This window comes from Harmonia axyridis, chromosome 5 (assembly GCF_914767665.1).
Source record: "Harmonia axyridis chromosome 5, icHarAxyr1.1, whole genome shotgun sequence".
NCBI lineage: Eukaryota > Metazoa > Arthropoda > Insecta > Coleoptera > Coccinellidae > Harmonia > Harmonia axyridis.
In genome coordinates, this window is record NC_059505.1 from 10500606 (window position 1) to 10517712 (window position 17107).

General features: G+C 34.3%; 1 protein-coding gene across 4 annotated transcripts in view; it reads right to left on the reverse strand.

Annotated features, from left to right (window-relative positions):
• The window catches only part of LOC123680047 (serine/threonine-protein kinase NLK), a 138451-nt gene extending 121869 nt beyond the window's left edge, over positions 1-16582 (reverse strand). For 3 of the 4 annotated variants that reach the window (XR_006747482.1, XM_045617697.1, XM_045617698.1), the window contains exon 1: positions 15797-16581. Coding sequence is in view for 3 of the 4 variants with exons in the window: in XM_045617697.1 (XP_045473653.1) it covers positions 15797-16002 (206 nt within the window). In the remaining variant the exon portion in view is untranslated. Of the gene's footprint in view, positions 1-15796 lie in introns of all 4 variants that reach the window. The other variant, XM_045617696.1, reaches the window with a different exon arrangement.
• Between the last annotated feature and the right edge of the window lie 525 nt (positions 16583-17107).

The window sequence follows — 17107 nt, forward strand, 5'->3', positions numbered from 1 at the left end:
AAGCTGACAACCTCCTTCTTCTGAGTAGAATTTTTCAAAACTATTTCTTAAATGCATTTTACAGCTGTTCTCCATTACATTCAAAACCCATATCAAAAAGAATAATGCAATATCGATCGAAACTATGCACGTACTCGAGAAATACGGTTCCAAACCCAAGGAATATTTGGAATCCACGAAAAACATGTTATCTCATTATAATCTTTGATTTATTCAAAAGAGCCATTCTTAGTGAGGATTGTCCACATGGCCCATTAAAATCCTTATCAGATAGGAACAGAACGATTTCGATGTTTTTTCTAGTGCTCATTCACAGAACCAAACCCTCTATTATTTCGTCACAAAGTCTGTAACTTACGAATTTTAGGCCAGACATGGTATCAAGATAAGGTTTGACTCACTCCAAACGAATCTGTCTTCCAATTCGATCTAGAAACTTAAAATTTTCAGAGGGTAGTTGTGTGTATCTTGAATGCCGCAGTCAAGTTGGTTTTGACCTTTTGAAATTTTGTGTTCCTGTCTCAGAGTAATAAACATAGATAGAGGAGCGTACGTCATTTAAAGTACCTAAGCAAATTTTGTCTCCAACATGAACTATCAAATTTGGCATAAGGTGCGCAGGAATTAAATCATATTAATGATACGATATTTCATTTAATTCGCGAGTTTCTCCACAAAGAACGCACTTCTTATGTCCCATAGTAAATCAATGTTTCATATCAACTCAAAATATATTGCAATAAATACCTAAATATATCAGAAATTCAGGAAACAAACCTCAAGCGCGTCAAACGACGCCGCTGAAACAACCGATGACACTAGGAGAGCAAAAGTTGCCACACCTTGGATTTCAGCAGGTAGATACAGAAAATAATAAATATTCTTCTCATTATGAATTCGACAATTAGAAAAATATCGGATTACAAATATTCAAATTTTTCAAATTTTTAATCAGAAATCACTCAAATAAAAATATTTTATTCAATATAATATACATTTATAATATAGTAAAATTGTGGATTTGAAAATATATCACAATCCGACAACGTAATCTAACCATGTTGGAGACATGTAAAAATTGCATATAGGTACTTCATCTATCAATGTTTATTACTCCATGGTTCCTATTCATTTAAAATAAATTATTACTTTAATTTAAGCAAGTAAAATATTCTTTTCAAATACAGCTCGTTCTTCAAACTTCATCATATAATTTTTTATTTTCATCACTTAAACTTGTTTATTTGAGGCAAAAACATTCAAACAAACCGATTTTTGCCAAATGAACCAGTTGGTGGTATTACCTTCGATAATATATCGACAGCGTTTGTTTACATCTCTTCAATTCACACAAGGTCATCGCGGCTACCTAAAACTAGATCACCTTTGACAATCTCAAATTATACTCGACCAAATATAAACCTTCCACTCAAAACCCATAAAATATGGAAACTAACGCAAGCCTCACACCAAAACTTTCAGTTTGAATAAATGCAGATGAGTCTCGTCCATTCGCTTCCATCATAAAGTAATCGAGTACGTCCCTGATTCGCGAATAAATTAAATGTGCTTTCAGTGCCGCTCCGCTATCGAAGTGCTGATAATGCTACAATCATTACGGCAAAAATGTAGGTTAGTCGGTTAATTTCACTAGTATGTCATAAGTGACGTCGATGTGGCGAATCCTTTCTTTTAACTCGCAGCTTGGCGCGCAAAATGTCACGATTAGGACTTCTTGTTGCACGTTGAACTACTGGATAATAGATACCGAATGTCGTATTCCACTTTCCTCTATTCATGATATTTCTTCAAGATGAATTACTGATGATGAAAAAATATAACATTCGTATTTGATCGATTTGGTCTTTACTAGAAGAAAATTCATTTCAAATAAAATTGTGATGAACTTATGACTTTCCACAAATTTTAATGGAACATTGTTGAAATGTATAAACCTAACATGGTGTGACGTTCATTGTATCAAATTTTTTGAAGTGCGAGTAAATATTATCTCTCTATTTCAGTATCGTAATGAGTTTATTACACTACTAAAAATAGTGCTGTAATGGAATCATTACAGCATTGTTTTCAGTTATATTTTTCGTTTTGTGGTTGTCAACACTGACTTCCGATCCTATCAAATTTAAGCACGCGTCAATTGTAAATATAACATAATTGGGATATAGTGAAATGATTTGCAACATCATTCGCAATTTCTCTCAATTCTGGAGACCTATTAAAAAAGTTGTTGTTCAGTATTATTCAGGAAGAATTTCTATCTAGGAAAACCTCAAACAATAACACTCATACCATACCATAAAGACTTCATTCAATGGTGTTTAAAACAATAAAACTGATAGGATAACATGCCTACAACTCGCTAACATCTAAAATTTCAATTGAAAATTGCCATTCGCGAATATTTATATGTAATTTGAACTTTTTAATCTCATTCCTAATGCGTCAATGGTACCAACATGAAATACAGTTAAAATATTTTCATTGTACAATTCACGTTAGGTATGTATGATGCAGAATCTGGATATTGATTTTTCAACAAACAACTGTAATTCGAAACAAATGACTCCAGGTTCAATCCCTGGGACAATAATTTATTGAGTAGATAATAAAAGTACAGCGTAACTACGAAGTAATGTTGAATTAACATTAACGTTTTATTATTAGACATAATCTAAAAACTAGTCGAAAGAAATCGCATACACTCTGTCCGTAAAGTATGGAACAATTTCATTTTCAGCTAAACAGACCATTTTAAGAAATAATCCTGAAACACGTCGATTTTTTATTCTAATTTACCGTATTTTGAAATAATAATCTAATATACAGGGTGAATCACTTTCGAGTAATGACGTCAACGTTATTTTTTTTAATGGAACACCACATTTTGCCTCCATTTTCCGATTACTCTAGCTGAGCTGATTCCAAAAATGTATCACATGTTGATTCCAATTGGTACAGGGTGGACAAAATTAATAAATTAATGCTAAGCAAGAATTAAAACATTCACGAATACCAAAAATATTGTAGTACTAAACTGTCATTGAACACCAATAAATTACTAAACAAATAATGACATTTCACAAAAAACTAGACGACTATGTTTTTTTTTAAATTGATAAGAAATATTTTTCTTCATATTCCGTCTGATAGACCACAAGTACCAAACATGTTTGGAAACAGCTCATTTTTATTAATCTAAAAATTTAACAAACTACAGGGTGTTACATTCAAACCAATTGCCGCTGGACAATAAGTATTTTTGATAATATTGTTAATTTAACCAATGAAGAATGTTACGCGTTACTTTATGAGCACACACAAAACTATTGTATTTTTGTCCACCCTGTACCAATTGGAATCAACATGTGATACATTTTTGGAATCAGCTCAGCTAGAATAATCGGAAAATTGAGACATTAAAAAAAAATGACGGTGACGTCATTACTCGAAAGTATTCCACCCTGTATATTAGATTATTATTTTAAAATGAGGTACATTAAAATCAAAAATCGACGTGTTTCAGGATTATTTCTTAAAATGATCTGTTTAGCTAAAAATGAATTTGTTCCAGTGTATATTCGAAGATTATATGGAACTTGAAGAACAACTACGTTCTATTCGAAGAACGCTGCAAGACTCGACAGTGCGATAAAAATATCAAATATGTAATTCGATAATACAGTTTACAATAACGTAATCAGTATCCGCTCAAATTAGGTCCAGCCATGTATATAGCCCCCATCTAGCACCGATCAATATTCAACGTTAATATACAGAAATCAATCTGCATTTCAATTCCAGAACTATTCGATACATGTATATCAAAGATTAAATTCAATTATTATCAAAGGGAATCCGATCAAAGCAAGTACATACTAGGAATGGGGTTGATGAATTTAATCCGCGTATCCTGATTGTCGGTATATGATTCATTAATTATGTCTGAACGATCTCAATTTTCTGTTCGTAATGTAGGAATTTTCGGCAAGAATATTAATAATGTTTGAGTAACCCGTATAGTCCTTGAGGACTGTACTCAGAAGATGTTGAGTTCTTGTTCGTTTGTCCATTCAAATCTCTGTTACAAAGAAAAACTTACTGAGTTATTCCTCAGGATATTTACATAAATAATGATTGTTTTCTTTGGCTAAGCATCAAAATAAATATGGGCCCTATTCTCGACAATCGATCAGAGCGTATACTTACATACTTTCAATGCTCGGAACATTGAAATTTCCTATTCACCCAAAAGATTAATTACAAATTTTTCATGGAATTATCAACTTGTCTAGAACACTACTTTAAGCCAATTGTCATTTATCACTTTCTCATTTGGTATTACGAGTACATATTTCCATTTACTTATATTCTATTCTATTAGGGATATTTCACGTGGCCTCAAAGAAAAAAGTCTAAAGGTGTTAAAGCACCATAAATTCGGTAAGTAACCCCTCAGAGTAATAAACATAGATAGAGGGAGCGTATGTCACTTTCAGTAAGCAAATTTCTACCCAACATGAACTATCAAATTTGACATGAAGCGCGCGGAAATGAAAACATATATCAGTGATACGATATTTCACTCAATTCGCGAGTTTTTCCACAAAGAACGTATTTCTTATATCCCAAGTTGAATGAACGTTCCATATTAACTCAAAATATATTGAAATAAATACCTTAATATATCAGAAATTCAGAACACAAACTTCAAGCGCGCCAAACGACGTGAAACAACCGATGACACTAGGAGAGCAAAAGTTGCCAAACCTTGGATTTCAGTAGGTAGATACAGAAAATAATAAATATTCTGCTTATTATAAATTCGACAATTAGAAAAATTATCGGATTCCAAATATTTAAATTAGAATATTTAGTTGAGAATCACTAAAATAAATATATTCCATTCAATATAATATAGATTCATAACGATATAGTAAAATTGTCGATTCGAAAATATATCACATTCTGACAACGTAATCTAACCATGTCGGGGACATGTAAAATTGCGTATACTCCCTCTATCTATGTTGATACTCTTTGAATGGAACGCATTGAAATTGTTAAAATTCACTACAAGAATGGTGAAAATTAGCAAAACTAAATCACTTTTGGGTCGTCGTGAAGTACCTTTTCGGTCGGCAATAGTAAAACTGATGAAAAAATTTGAGCTGTTGGGGCAAGTTAGTGATGTGAAGAATTGGTACCGTATACGTTGATCAAGAACAACTGAAAATATTGCTGTAGCGTAGTGTTGATTTCTTACCGATCCCATTCGATCTGAGAAGAAAGTGTTATTGAAGAAACCGTATTTTACGAAATAATTCATCTCGGATGCTAGGTATGTGGTTTCACTCGGATGAGGATGACGCTAGACCTCATTTCGCACATTAAAAAATCACTTTATTGCGTACCCATTTTTCTGGAGCATCAATTACGAAAAATTGGCCAGCTAGATCGTATGATTCGATGCCTTGACACTCTTTAAAAGAACGAAGAAGCGATTATGATTTGATTTGCTCAAATTTAGTGATAACCAAAAATCAACAATTCACGAGATATTTGAGTTCTTGTGATATTCAAAAGATTTTTCATCTTACTTCATTTTTCGTCAATTTTTTTCTACGTTGACCAATGGTGATTATGATTTTGGATTATTTTTGTGGCCAGCGAGAAGTCCGGATCTAACACCGTTAAAACAGTAGAAGCAGAAGGAAGATTGAGTAAATTTCAGGCGGAAAGTAACAACTGAAGAAATAAGAAAGAGGGCTCGTCCTTGTATAAGGAATGGTGGAGGTCATTTCAAACATAATTTATGAATACATTTTCTATTGAAATTTTTAGTTTGATTGCAATAAAAAAATATTTAATTCAATACTTTCCTTTCTTTGCTTCCTTCCCCTTTGAAATCAAAACCTACTGAACCAAAACTAGTACCTGTATTCTAACGAAATTTTTTTTAGGAAATAAAGAAGGAATTCGTCAAGTTTTGAAAATAGTTCTGTCTTACATAAATTGTGGAATTCGAGAGTCGCATAGAATTTATATTGGAAATTTACTTCATAAAGGTACTAACTTTCAGAACATAATTCTTATTCAACAACTAATACCGCATAGTTTTGCTTTTTTCACACTTTTTTCTGATGAAAATAATCCGAAATTTAAATCAAACTTTGTCAACGTAGAAAAAATTGACGAAAAATGAGGAATTTTAATAACAACTCGCAAACTGTTGATTTTCGATTATCAATAAATATGGCTCAATAAACAACATATAAGTGATATTAACACCTCTCTCAAGGTTTACGTCTAATTTGGAAACACCCTGTATAATACCAAATGAGAAAGTGATAAATAACAATTGGCTATAAGTAGGTAAATCGATGATTCCATGGTAATGAAAAAATGTTTCATCCTTTCAATAATTAAGACACAATTGAAAACCTCAATTTTCAAAGTGATTTTTTTTGTGTAAAAAATGATTGAATACATTCTAAACTGCCATACGAAAGTTTTTTCAAAAAATCAATTTCTGCACATCAAAATGTATCTGCACTTAAGAATTTAGTGAGAAAGGTACATGATTTCTTCAACTACCAATAAGATATTTTTGAGAATAAAAGCGAGTAAACTAGTTTTTCTTGAATCGTGAGAGTCTGAATTCAATTTTCGGGATGCACTATTAACGTACTTCTAAAATGGGAACACGAGGATAGCGTATTTAGTTCGGAAACGAGAGTTATACAAAGTGGACCGCTTTGCACATCTATGCAAAGGAGGATAACGATCTCCCAAGGTCTTTCTAGATTTACTTGCGAACAATGAATGTACATATTTCCTTGGGCGACACAACCGCCCCAAGGTTATGATTCCCTCTAATTTGGGAATGGCTATTTTCGACGTTCTATGAAAACCCCTTTGATGTCGGTACCATGGGCGTCGGTCTTTGACGTCTGCACCAGGTCAATCCTACCGAATGTGCCGGTGGGTTTTTTTACCTGGCGTATTTCTTTGAACTCTGCCTATTTAATTCGGTGTATTTGACCTTGTTCATGCCGGCATGACAAGGGAAATGCAGAATTCGAAATTAAAGTTTCTGGTATCCGTGGAAATTCAATCAACAGGTCGTTACTTGGAAACAAATCGAGTTCTTGTTGTTGGATATGGCTGTAAAAATATCTGCAATTTTTAATTTTACGTTTATTACCGACTTCGTTGGAGTCTACGAATGAAAGACGAAGGAATGTAGGAATCTTTTTCATAACAACGTTTTGGTTTGTTTTTTTAATGTTGCAATTCGTAGGAAAATTGTTTCAAACGATTTTGAGTTGACCGTAGAGTAATTAACCTAGATAGAGGGAGTATACACGATTTTTACATGTCCCCAACATGGTTAGATTAGGTACGTTGTCGAATTGTGATATATTTTCATATCCACAATTTTGCTATATCGTTATGAATGTATATACAGGGTGGCCATTTGAAAACGAAACAGACGAGATTACAGACGAAATAAAGTTTTTCGATAGAAATGCTCGGACAGGTCGATTTCTGTTTCGAGGGGGACAACTTAAGATGTAGGTTACGGACGCATAGCGCTTCAACCCTTGCTGCTACAACCCCCACCCCCAATTTTTGAATAGGGAAGATGGGGTGAGTGATACCTCAATTTGAAGGTATTTTTATACTGATTTCAGCACAGTAATTGTTTTTTCATTTTCTGCATTAGTTCTCGAAATATTCATGCGTTAGTTAGTTAGGAAGGAAGCCACAGTCATGGTTGTTTTGAAGCTCAAAATGTCGATTTTTCACAAAACACTACAAGTGCCATGAAAACACCACTCATTTTCAAATACTTAGTTAAGAATATTTCGAGAACTAATGCATAAAATGGAAAAACAATTACTGTGCTGAAATCAGTATAAAAATACCTTTCAAATGAGGTATCACTCACCCCATCTTCCCTATTCAAAATTTGGGGGTGAGGGTTGTAGTAGCAAGGGTTGAAGCGCTATGCGTCCGTAACCTACATCTTAAGTTGTCCCCCTCGAAACAGAAATCGACCTGTCCGAGCATTTCTATCGAAAAACTTTATTTCGTCTGTAATCTCGTCTGTTTCGTTTTCAAATGGCCACCCTGTATATATAATTGTAACTAAACTAATTGTCGAATTCACAATAAGCAGAATATTTATTATTTTCTGTATCTACCTACTGAAATCCAAGGTTTGGCAACTTTTGCTCTCCTAGTGTCATCGGTTGTTTCACGTTGTTTGGCGCGGTCGAAGATTGTTTTCTGAATTTCAGATATATTTAGGGATTTATTTCAATATATTTTGAATTAATATGACACGTTGATTCACTATGGGACATAAGAAGTGCTTTATTTGTGGAGAAACTCGTGAATTGAGTGAAATATCGTATCACTGATATGTTTTCATTTCCGCGCGCTTCATGTCAAATTTGATAGTTCATGTTGGGGACAAAAATTGCTTACTGAAAATGACAAATCCTCCCTTTATCTATGTTTATTACTCTGAGGTTCCATTCAATTTTTATTTGTCGAATGTCAAAATATGAGAGCTTGAAAATTGGCAAATGCCCGGATAGCGGGCTCTTCAATAAGAAACGTCTTCTTATTGGACAACCCTGTACTGTCTACGATGAAGTTTTGGTTGCACAAATAATTTTCAAAAGGAAATAATCCATGCTGCGAAGCCTTCAATCCTGAATGTGTCAAGGGTGGGCCGAGCTCATTCAACCAGCGATACCAACCGTAGAAAAACCAAAATGTCACGACGGTCATGAATGATACCAGTTATAATACACGTATATTGTGTGAACAGTGTGTAATAACAGATGAATTGTTGAGAAACTGTTCGGAACAATAGCCGTGGCAAGTAAAACCGGCCAAGCAAGTCAGTACTTCCGTACCTTGAATTACAATTTTGGAGCATAATGGAATTTCAGCTCTCATAACAGTGGGCCCGTTCCACGTCCCAAATTTTTGGTGTATTCTTCACCTCTTCAAGTATGTCGACGTTGTATTGTGGCGTTCTTCTACCAAGCGGAGGAACAATTATGTCTTGAATATATAGGGTGTTCCACCTATTACGGTTGAGTCCCGAAATTCAATGCGTTAGGCCCTAAACTTTTCGAAATTTTTTTCGACACAGTATCTATCATTAGGTTTCATTAGAGCTACATCCCCAAATTATTTGAAAATGAACAGAGTGTGCCAAAAAGTGTGAATGACCAAATATGAGTTTTTTCCAACACCCTATATATTTCCAAACACTTTCAGAATGTAGCTCTAATGATAGCCCAATGATACTGTGTCGAAAAAAATCTAAAATTTCGGCGCTCAATGGTGGAACAACCTGTATACGGGAGGAGCAAGAGAATTTATGGAGATTCTAGGTGCAATGTGAAAAACACTGAGAACTTCACATGAAAAATACTGAAAATTTTACTCTGTAGTTCATTTTTTCCATTTTCTCACAGAATATCGTTATCATTGAAGACCGCCTATTATTCAACATGAAAAAGATTGAAATATACTTTCTGCAAAAAGGTTAGTTGAATCTTTTTTTCACTTATACATATACAGGGTGTTAGTCAGTTAGTGCGACAAAATTCAGTATGTTATTCTGCATGAATAAATAATGGCAGTTTGCGATTTTAATTTTTAAAGTTTTTCTTGAAAACTGACCCTCTATTTATTGCTCTCGATTATTAAAAAACAATTGTACGCCACTGAGTTATTTCAAACTGAAGATCATTCTTGAGTTCCTAGTTCAATTTGTAACAAAAATATCTCCTTGAACAAAGAATTCAAAAATAATTTTCAGCTTGAAATATCTAAAAGGCGGCGTACTATTTTCTCTTCCAAAAAAAAAAAAAATTCATAACCGTATGCACGCCGCCAATGATGAACATAAAATTCTTAATTGCATGTCAATAAATGCGCATTAACTACCTATGGAAACTCACCAAATTTCATTTGAATATTTCGACCGATAATTGGCAAGTTGTAAACACGATATTTAGCAATTTGGTACTTTTTTAAATTGAAACAATCATGAATGAATGAATAGAATCAGTCAATGGCAAAGCATGAGTTGCAAATTCCATAATACGTACTTGTACGATATGTGAGAGAAATTTGTGCTAATCAGAGCTGTTTTTTTTCGCCTTGTATCGTTAAAAGCTGCTTTGGTCTGACAAACTGACATAGCTCCTCAAAACTGTAATCGACCACACTAGGAATGAGAGTTTTGACTAAAATGAGAAGAAAAGTACGGCATCGAAAATATGAGATTTATTTTTACTGATCTAAAATTTGAAAGTACTCTTGAATTGATCGTCCAGAACCATAGGGTAATTAACATAGATACATACCCCCAACCTGGTTAGATAACGTTGTCGGATTGTGTTATATTTTCAAATCCACAATTTTACTATATCGTTATGAATGTATTATATTGAATGAAATATTCTTATTTGAGTGATTCTCAATTAAATATGCATTAAATTTGAATATTTGGAATCCGATATTTCTACTAATTGTCGAATTCATAATAACCAGAATATTTATTATTTTTTGTATCTACCTGCTGAAATCCAAGGTTTGGCAACTTTTGCTCTTCTAGTGTCATCGGTTGTTTCACGTCATTTGGTGCGCTTGAAGTTTGTTTTCTGAATTTCTGATATATTAAGGTATGGGACATAAGAAGTGCGTTCTTTGTCAAGAAACTCGCGAATTGAGTGAAATATCGTAATACTGATATGTTTTCATTCCTGCGCGCATGATGTCAAATTTGATAGTTCATGTTGGGGACAAAATTTGCTTATTGAAATTGGCATATGCTCCCTCTATCTATGTTTATTACTCCGAGTCTAGAACACACGTAATTTTGTTGCCTAGTTGAAAGAATGTAGCAAAATGTCCCTATTCGGTGATAAAATTTATGAGCACATGTGCGCTTCGAAAACCGTTTCGACTTCTCTGAAAGATTTAATTTAGTAGGTTCATAACTCAACAAATATTTATTATATTGCAATATTTCAATAAAAAAATGCCGATTATTGGTTATTGGCCAGCCGTTAACGAAACCCAGACTTGAGAATTCGTAAAGTTGGCGAAATTCTTGCTCGAACGTGCCAGAGCTATGTTTTTTCAACTTGTATCGTTAAAAGATGACTTGGTCTGGCAAACTGATATAGCCCTTCAAATTAGGCATCGACCACACAAGGAACGAGAATTTTGACTAAAATGAGAAGAAAAGCACTACAGTAAAATTTGAAACAGCTCTTGTACCTATTGATCGTCCAGAAAACATGCATATTTTTATTGCCTAGTTGAATGAATGCGGCAGAATGTCCTATTTGGTAATAAAATTTATGAGTCCATGTGCGCTTCGAAAACCGTTTCAAATTCTCTGAAAAAAATTCACTAGGTGCCAAACCTGAAATAAATTTATTGCATTGCAATATTTCAATAAAAAAATGCCGATTATTGTTATTGACCTGCCGTTAACGAAACCCAGACATATTCCCACATCCTCGAGAATTCGTATAGTTGGCGAAATTCCGGGCGCTCGAAAAGCGAAGAGACTCCAAAGAGGCACCTCTCCAATAAGACGCTGACGAGAATGTTTTTTACGATCGGGTCATCTCATCCCGAGGAAATCAAGACAGTTCGTCCCCTCACCAAACACGCCAAGTCGCATTATACCAACAAAGAAGTACCAAAAATAACGACAGGACGGGTCTAGGTCGTCAACCTACCGTTTGCAGGCTTACCTTCTGCGCCCACCGTAAGAGCTTTGTTCGACGATCCGGCCGTCTATGCTGTTTCCGTTCGTTTAGAGCGCTTGGCTCTATCCCTCCGAGCCTCTTCGTTAAGAGTAGTTTCTATATTTGCAGGTAAAATATGAAGCAGGTTTAGGGGAACGACTTGACACTGACGGATAGACCATATAGGAGAATTTAAGACGGATCATCTAAGCTGGAATCAGGTAAAATCTGGCAAAAGGAATCTGTGCTTTCGGAAAGAAGAATTCGTCAACTTGGGTGTCGTCTGGAGATGTTTGGAATATTTGTGAAGGTTCCATAATTTAAACAGAGCATCCGACGATGTTTGAAAATTTAAACTCAAACAACATTATTTTACCATATCATATAGATAGGTACGAAAAACTGTTCTTGTCGGTTAACAGTTATTTATAATGAAAGTGCAGAAGGCATTGATATTCTTCCACGAGTTCAAAATTTGAATGAACGAGTGGTAGAATGAGCCTTCTGTACGAGTATTATACATTATTTTCTCTAATTCTGTGGTTATTACGTTCATTCTTCCACATCTTGTAGAACAACATCGTGCGAGAATATATCAGAACCGCAGTTTTCATGGTTATATTTTATTATTATATGTTAGTACTCCGAACTTTTCGCCACGGCTTTATCTGTCAATTTTTCAATTTGCCTCAAAGAAATCAGTTCTTCCAACCAACATTTTTCAATGCAAAAATCACTAAATGATATTTATGGAAATATTTCATTGATTTCAATAAAAATGCAATGAATTAGAGAAAGTAATGTATAATACTCGTACAGAAGGCTCAATCTACCACTCGTTCATTCAAAAACTCGCCACTTCGTGGCTCGTTTTTGAATTTTGAACTCGTGGAAGGATATGAATGCCTTCTGCACTTGTATTATAAATAACTATTCTCTAATTCATTGCATTCTTATTGAAATTAATGAAATATTTCCATGAATATCATTTAGTGATTTTTGCATTGAAAAATGTAGGTTGGCAAAACTGATTTCTTTAAGGCAAATTGATAAATTGACAGATAAAGCCGTGGCGGAAAGTTCGGAGTATCAACATATAATAATAAAATATAACCATGAAAACTGCGTTTCTGTTATATTCTCGCACGATTTTGTTCTACAAGATGTGGAAGAATGAACGGAATAACCACAGATATTAGAGAATAGTTATTTATAATACAAGTGCAGAAGGCACTGATATTCTTCCACGAGTTCAAAATTCAGAAACGAGCCACGAAGTGGCGAGTTTTTGAATGAACGAGTGGTAGAATGAGCCTTCTGTACGAGTATTATACATTATTTTCTCTAATTCATTGCATTTTAATTGAAATTAATGAAATATTTCCATGAATATCATTTAGTGATTTTTGCATTGAAAAATGTTGGTTGGCAGAACTGATTTCCCGAGTGATTTCCTTAAAGCAAATTGATTAATTGACAGATAAAGCCGTGGCGGAAAGTTCGGAGTACCAACATATAATAATAAAATATAACCATGAAAACTGTGCATTTCTGATATATTCTCGCACGATTTTGTTCTACAAGATGTGGAAGAATGAACGGAATAACCACAGAATTAGAGAAAAACCTTTATTCGATTAATTTCAAATTCCAATTGAATCATTTTCTGAATAAACGATTCGATCATTCCTTTTTTTTCGACACACCGAGGGGTGCAGAAGAAATTCAATACTTTCGTTGGGGCCAAACCCTGGATCACAGAAACACTAGCGTGAGATGTCAATATAGCTTCATCACGCACGGTAAATTCGCTATGTGGGTGGCATAAACAGAGTTTGGTCAAAAACATCCTTGTTGGGTCGATGTAATAAAATCCCAAACATCTACAGATGTGCCCGTCAATAACATGCATGCGTGGATTACATAAGAAATAATATAAAAAAGAACAAGATGGTAAAGGCGAAATTTTCATTCGGTACATTGAATTCATCATTCCAAACCAGAAAAGTGATAAGGAGAAATTTCAGTGAAGTGGAATGTTTTCATCGAAAGGTTTATTACTGAAAGTGATGAAACAAAATAAATCACATCTTAAAGACCGGTTTTTTCACATGTGCATAAATAAATTTATTCCTACAACAATTCGGCATTTATAAAGTCCCTAGTTCCTTTAAAAATTCGAGCCGAATGTCGAAAAAAAATTACGAAAAGGCAGGAGCTTTTGGTCACTCGTTCATTCAAGCGCCATTTGCGCCCTTGTTGCCAACGTATACACCTCTATACAATTATAAGGTCTTTGAGGGTACAATACATGAATGCCGTCAGTGCTCCACTAATTAATTTTTTGTGGTATTCACTCTAGTATTTACTATTTATTACATTCTGTTATAATGAAAAAAACTTTCATCGAAAAAAAAATATACAAAATGTAACACCGGTGTTATACAATTAGAGATTTGCAGGATTTCCAATTTTCCCTGGAGTGGCGATGGATCACAGTAACACTACCTACGCAGAACATAACCTCTCTCAACTAGTAAAAGCTCTAAACCTAAGCTTTTTAGAGATCTCTTAGACATCTAGGAAAGTCGGAATAAAAAAGTTGTTGATAAATCTGACTCACAATTGAACTCGATGATTCATTATCATTTGAAAGACTATTTTTGAACTATTCAAATCTATGATAGCAATATTTAGAAACAAATCCTTCGAATAGGCACCATAAATTAAAACAATTCCTAAAATAGATTTGAGTTAGGTACCTACATTGTTGATAATTGCTCGCTGCTCCAAATATATTCAGAGTCTGCCAAAATATTTCACAGGAAAAAAATTAACGAAAATTATTGTTTTCTAATTGATTAGATTTACATTTGAAGATATATGCACCTTCTTTAGTAATTTGATCGTTTTAAATGAAGTGTTTTCTTTTGAAAGCTGAAGAATATATGACAAAGTCTGCATCCACTTCAATAGAACCTTTGTCGATGTGAATGTTCACTTCTATCGATTATTTTTTTAGATTACAAATATCAATATTATGACAACAAAACCAAAGAACCCTCACATATACATATTTTTGATATATCCGGGTTTAAAAAACAATGTTTCAATATTTTGGGAGCTAATTCTTTACCTCAAGATTACAGAAGATATTAGATTTATTTTCGACTTCTAGGGTTTTGCAGAAGATATACCATATGACCTCCGTCCATTTCAATGCAGGAAGTGCTTCATCGCATAAAGGAATTATTCCGAAAAGACCTGGTTGTGTTTGGATCATGTAACAGGATAGTTCAATGCGATGTTGCAACTCCTCGATTTGACATTGCATCTCACATTGCATACACTAAACTTTTCAAACAGCCCCAAATACAAAAAAATGCAAAGGATTCAAATCGGGAGATTTAGCGGGCCATGGCACTGAGCCTTCCCGTCCTACCCATCTATTCAAAATATTCAATTGAAGTACGCAAATAAAAACCAAATGTTTGATGCCAGCTGTAATTTTTTTCAATGAACCGACTGAAAAACATTTCAATTGTAAGTTCAATTTAGACATCTGAAAGATGGAAATAAATCGATCTCCATGCCTAATTTGGTTAGGTATTCAATTCATTAACCCTTTACTCAATTGTGCAAGTTTTAGATGATGCATTTTTATTTGGAATGGTTTCACTGTTTTGGCCTCGATTTTGTCAGTTTTGGGCCAATGTTATCCAAATTTTGATATTATATTGCCTTCATCAAGTAGAATGAAACTGTAAGTACAGAATAAATGAAATTTTGTGCAGAAATTATTTTTATTGGTTCATCAACGAAACAAGACCTCCTACGTTAGATGAGCAACAAAAATCCATGAAGGTTATCAACAAGAGCTTATTACCGACATATAACGTTGTATTCAATATAGCAATTTGAGAACAATGACCGACCATCGTTCCAAAAGTATTATAATTCAATGTGTTTAAAATACTTACCATACAACTCCGAAAGCTCCATAGCCGATAGGACGATCTGGTTGTACCTGTTCCTGAGTATGGGCAGGGGCAGCGGCATGTCGGGGATGGTAGTATGGTTGTGCAGCATGTTGGCCCCCGGCGGTAGGGCCAGTCGCGCCCTGCATATAGCTCATAGACACGGACATTGACACCCCTGTGTGGCGGTTGGGACCGACCACAGCCATCAAATATTGAACCACCTCGCTGGTTTTCTTATTCCATCACACGAAAACCAGACTGCGTAAAAAACAACTTTCAGACTATACAAAAATGAAGAAATAAGCTTTAGAGCGTCTCCCTCGACGCCACTGGGTCGTGAGAAAATGTCACGGGTTGTAACGTCCACTGGGAAATTCTAGGCTTTCCTTCGATTTTTTTCTCAACAAATAAGCAGCTTACACTAACAGTTTCTTCAAAATAACGCCACAATTGCACACAAATCAGACGCACATTAAAAGTAACTTCGAACTAGGTATTTTTCACAATTTTACTGTGCTTTTTTATTCCTTTGAAGCCCGACGATAAGTAACAAAATTCTCAGTTCATTCAATCAGTTTATTAGACACTTAAATATTTTAATCCCTTTATGGCTTTCTCTTCGGAACACACTTCTTGTTGATGAACTTGTTGGTCTAATTAGACTTCCGAATGACAGATGAATGAAAATAAAGTCGAGGGGGAAGAAGGAAATCTTGTAAATAAAAATTAAAGTTGCAGAAGCAGACCGCGTACAGTCACTACCACGGATCGAAGTAAACTGACGTTTTTCAACATGGCCGTCGAATTTTAAACGAAATGAGATACAGCTGCGCATACTCGCGCAGTAAACAGCTGATTACAAACCGGGTTCACAATAACTAGGTATTCAAGCTCGAAAAGCAGTGGATTTGAAGGGATAAATCTTCTTTTACAACTCTTTGTATCTTTGAAAAATAGTTAATGATGGTTACTATCACTCACAAAACTACTGAATACTCTCTAAACTAACATACATGTAGCTGTTACTAGTGTTACCTATACCTAAGAAAATAACATGCTTCAAAATTTTCGCACAGCCGATTCAAATTGGATAAATTCATTCGATACAATGTAAAATATGATATTTCAACTATTTGGTGGCGTCCTCAGTAGATAACAAAATCAATTAAAAAATTTCCGATTAATCATGATCACGTAATATATTGTAGTGCGAAATGATGAAGTTTAATAACAGCAAGAACAACTAGTTTTCTAATCCGATTTCGTTATTCATTTGTTGAATAGTTTTGAAATTTTTCATTTCATAAAAAT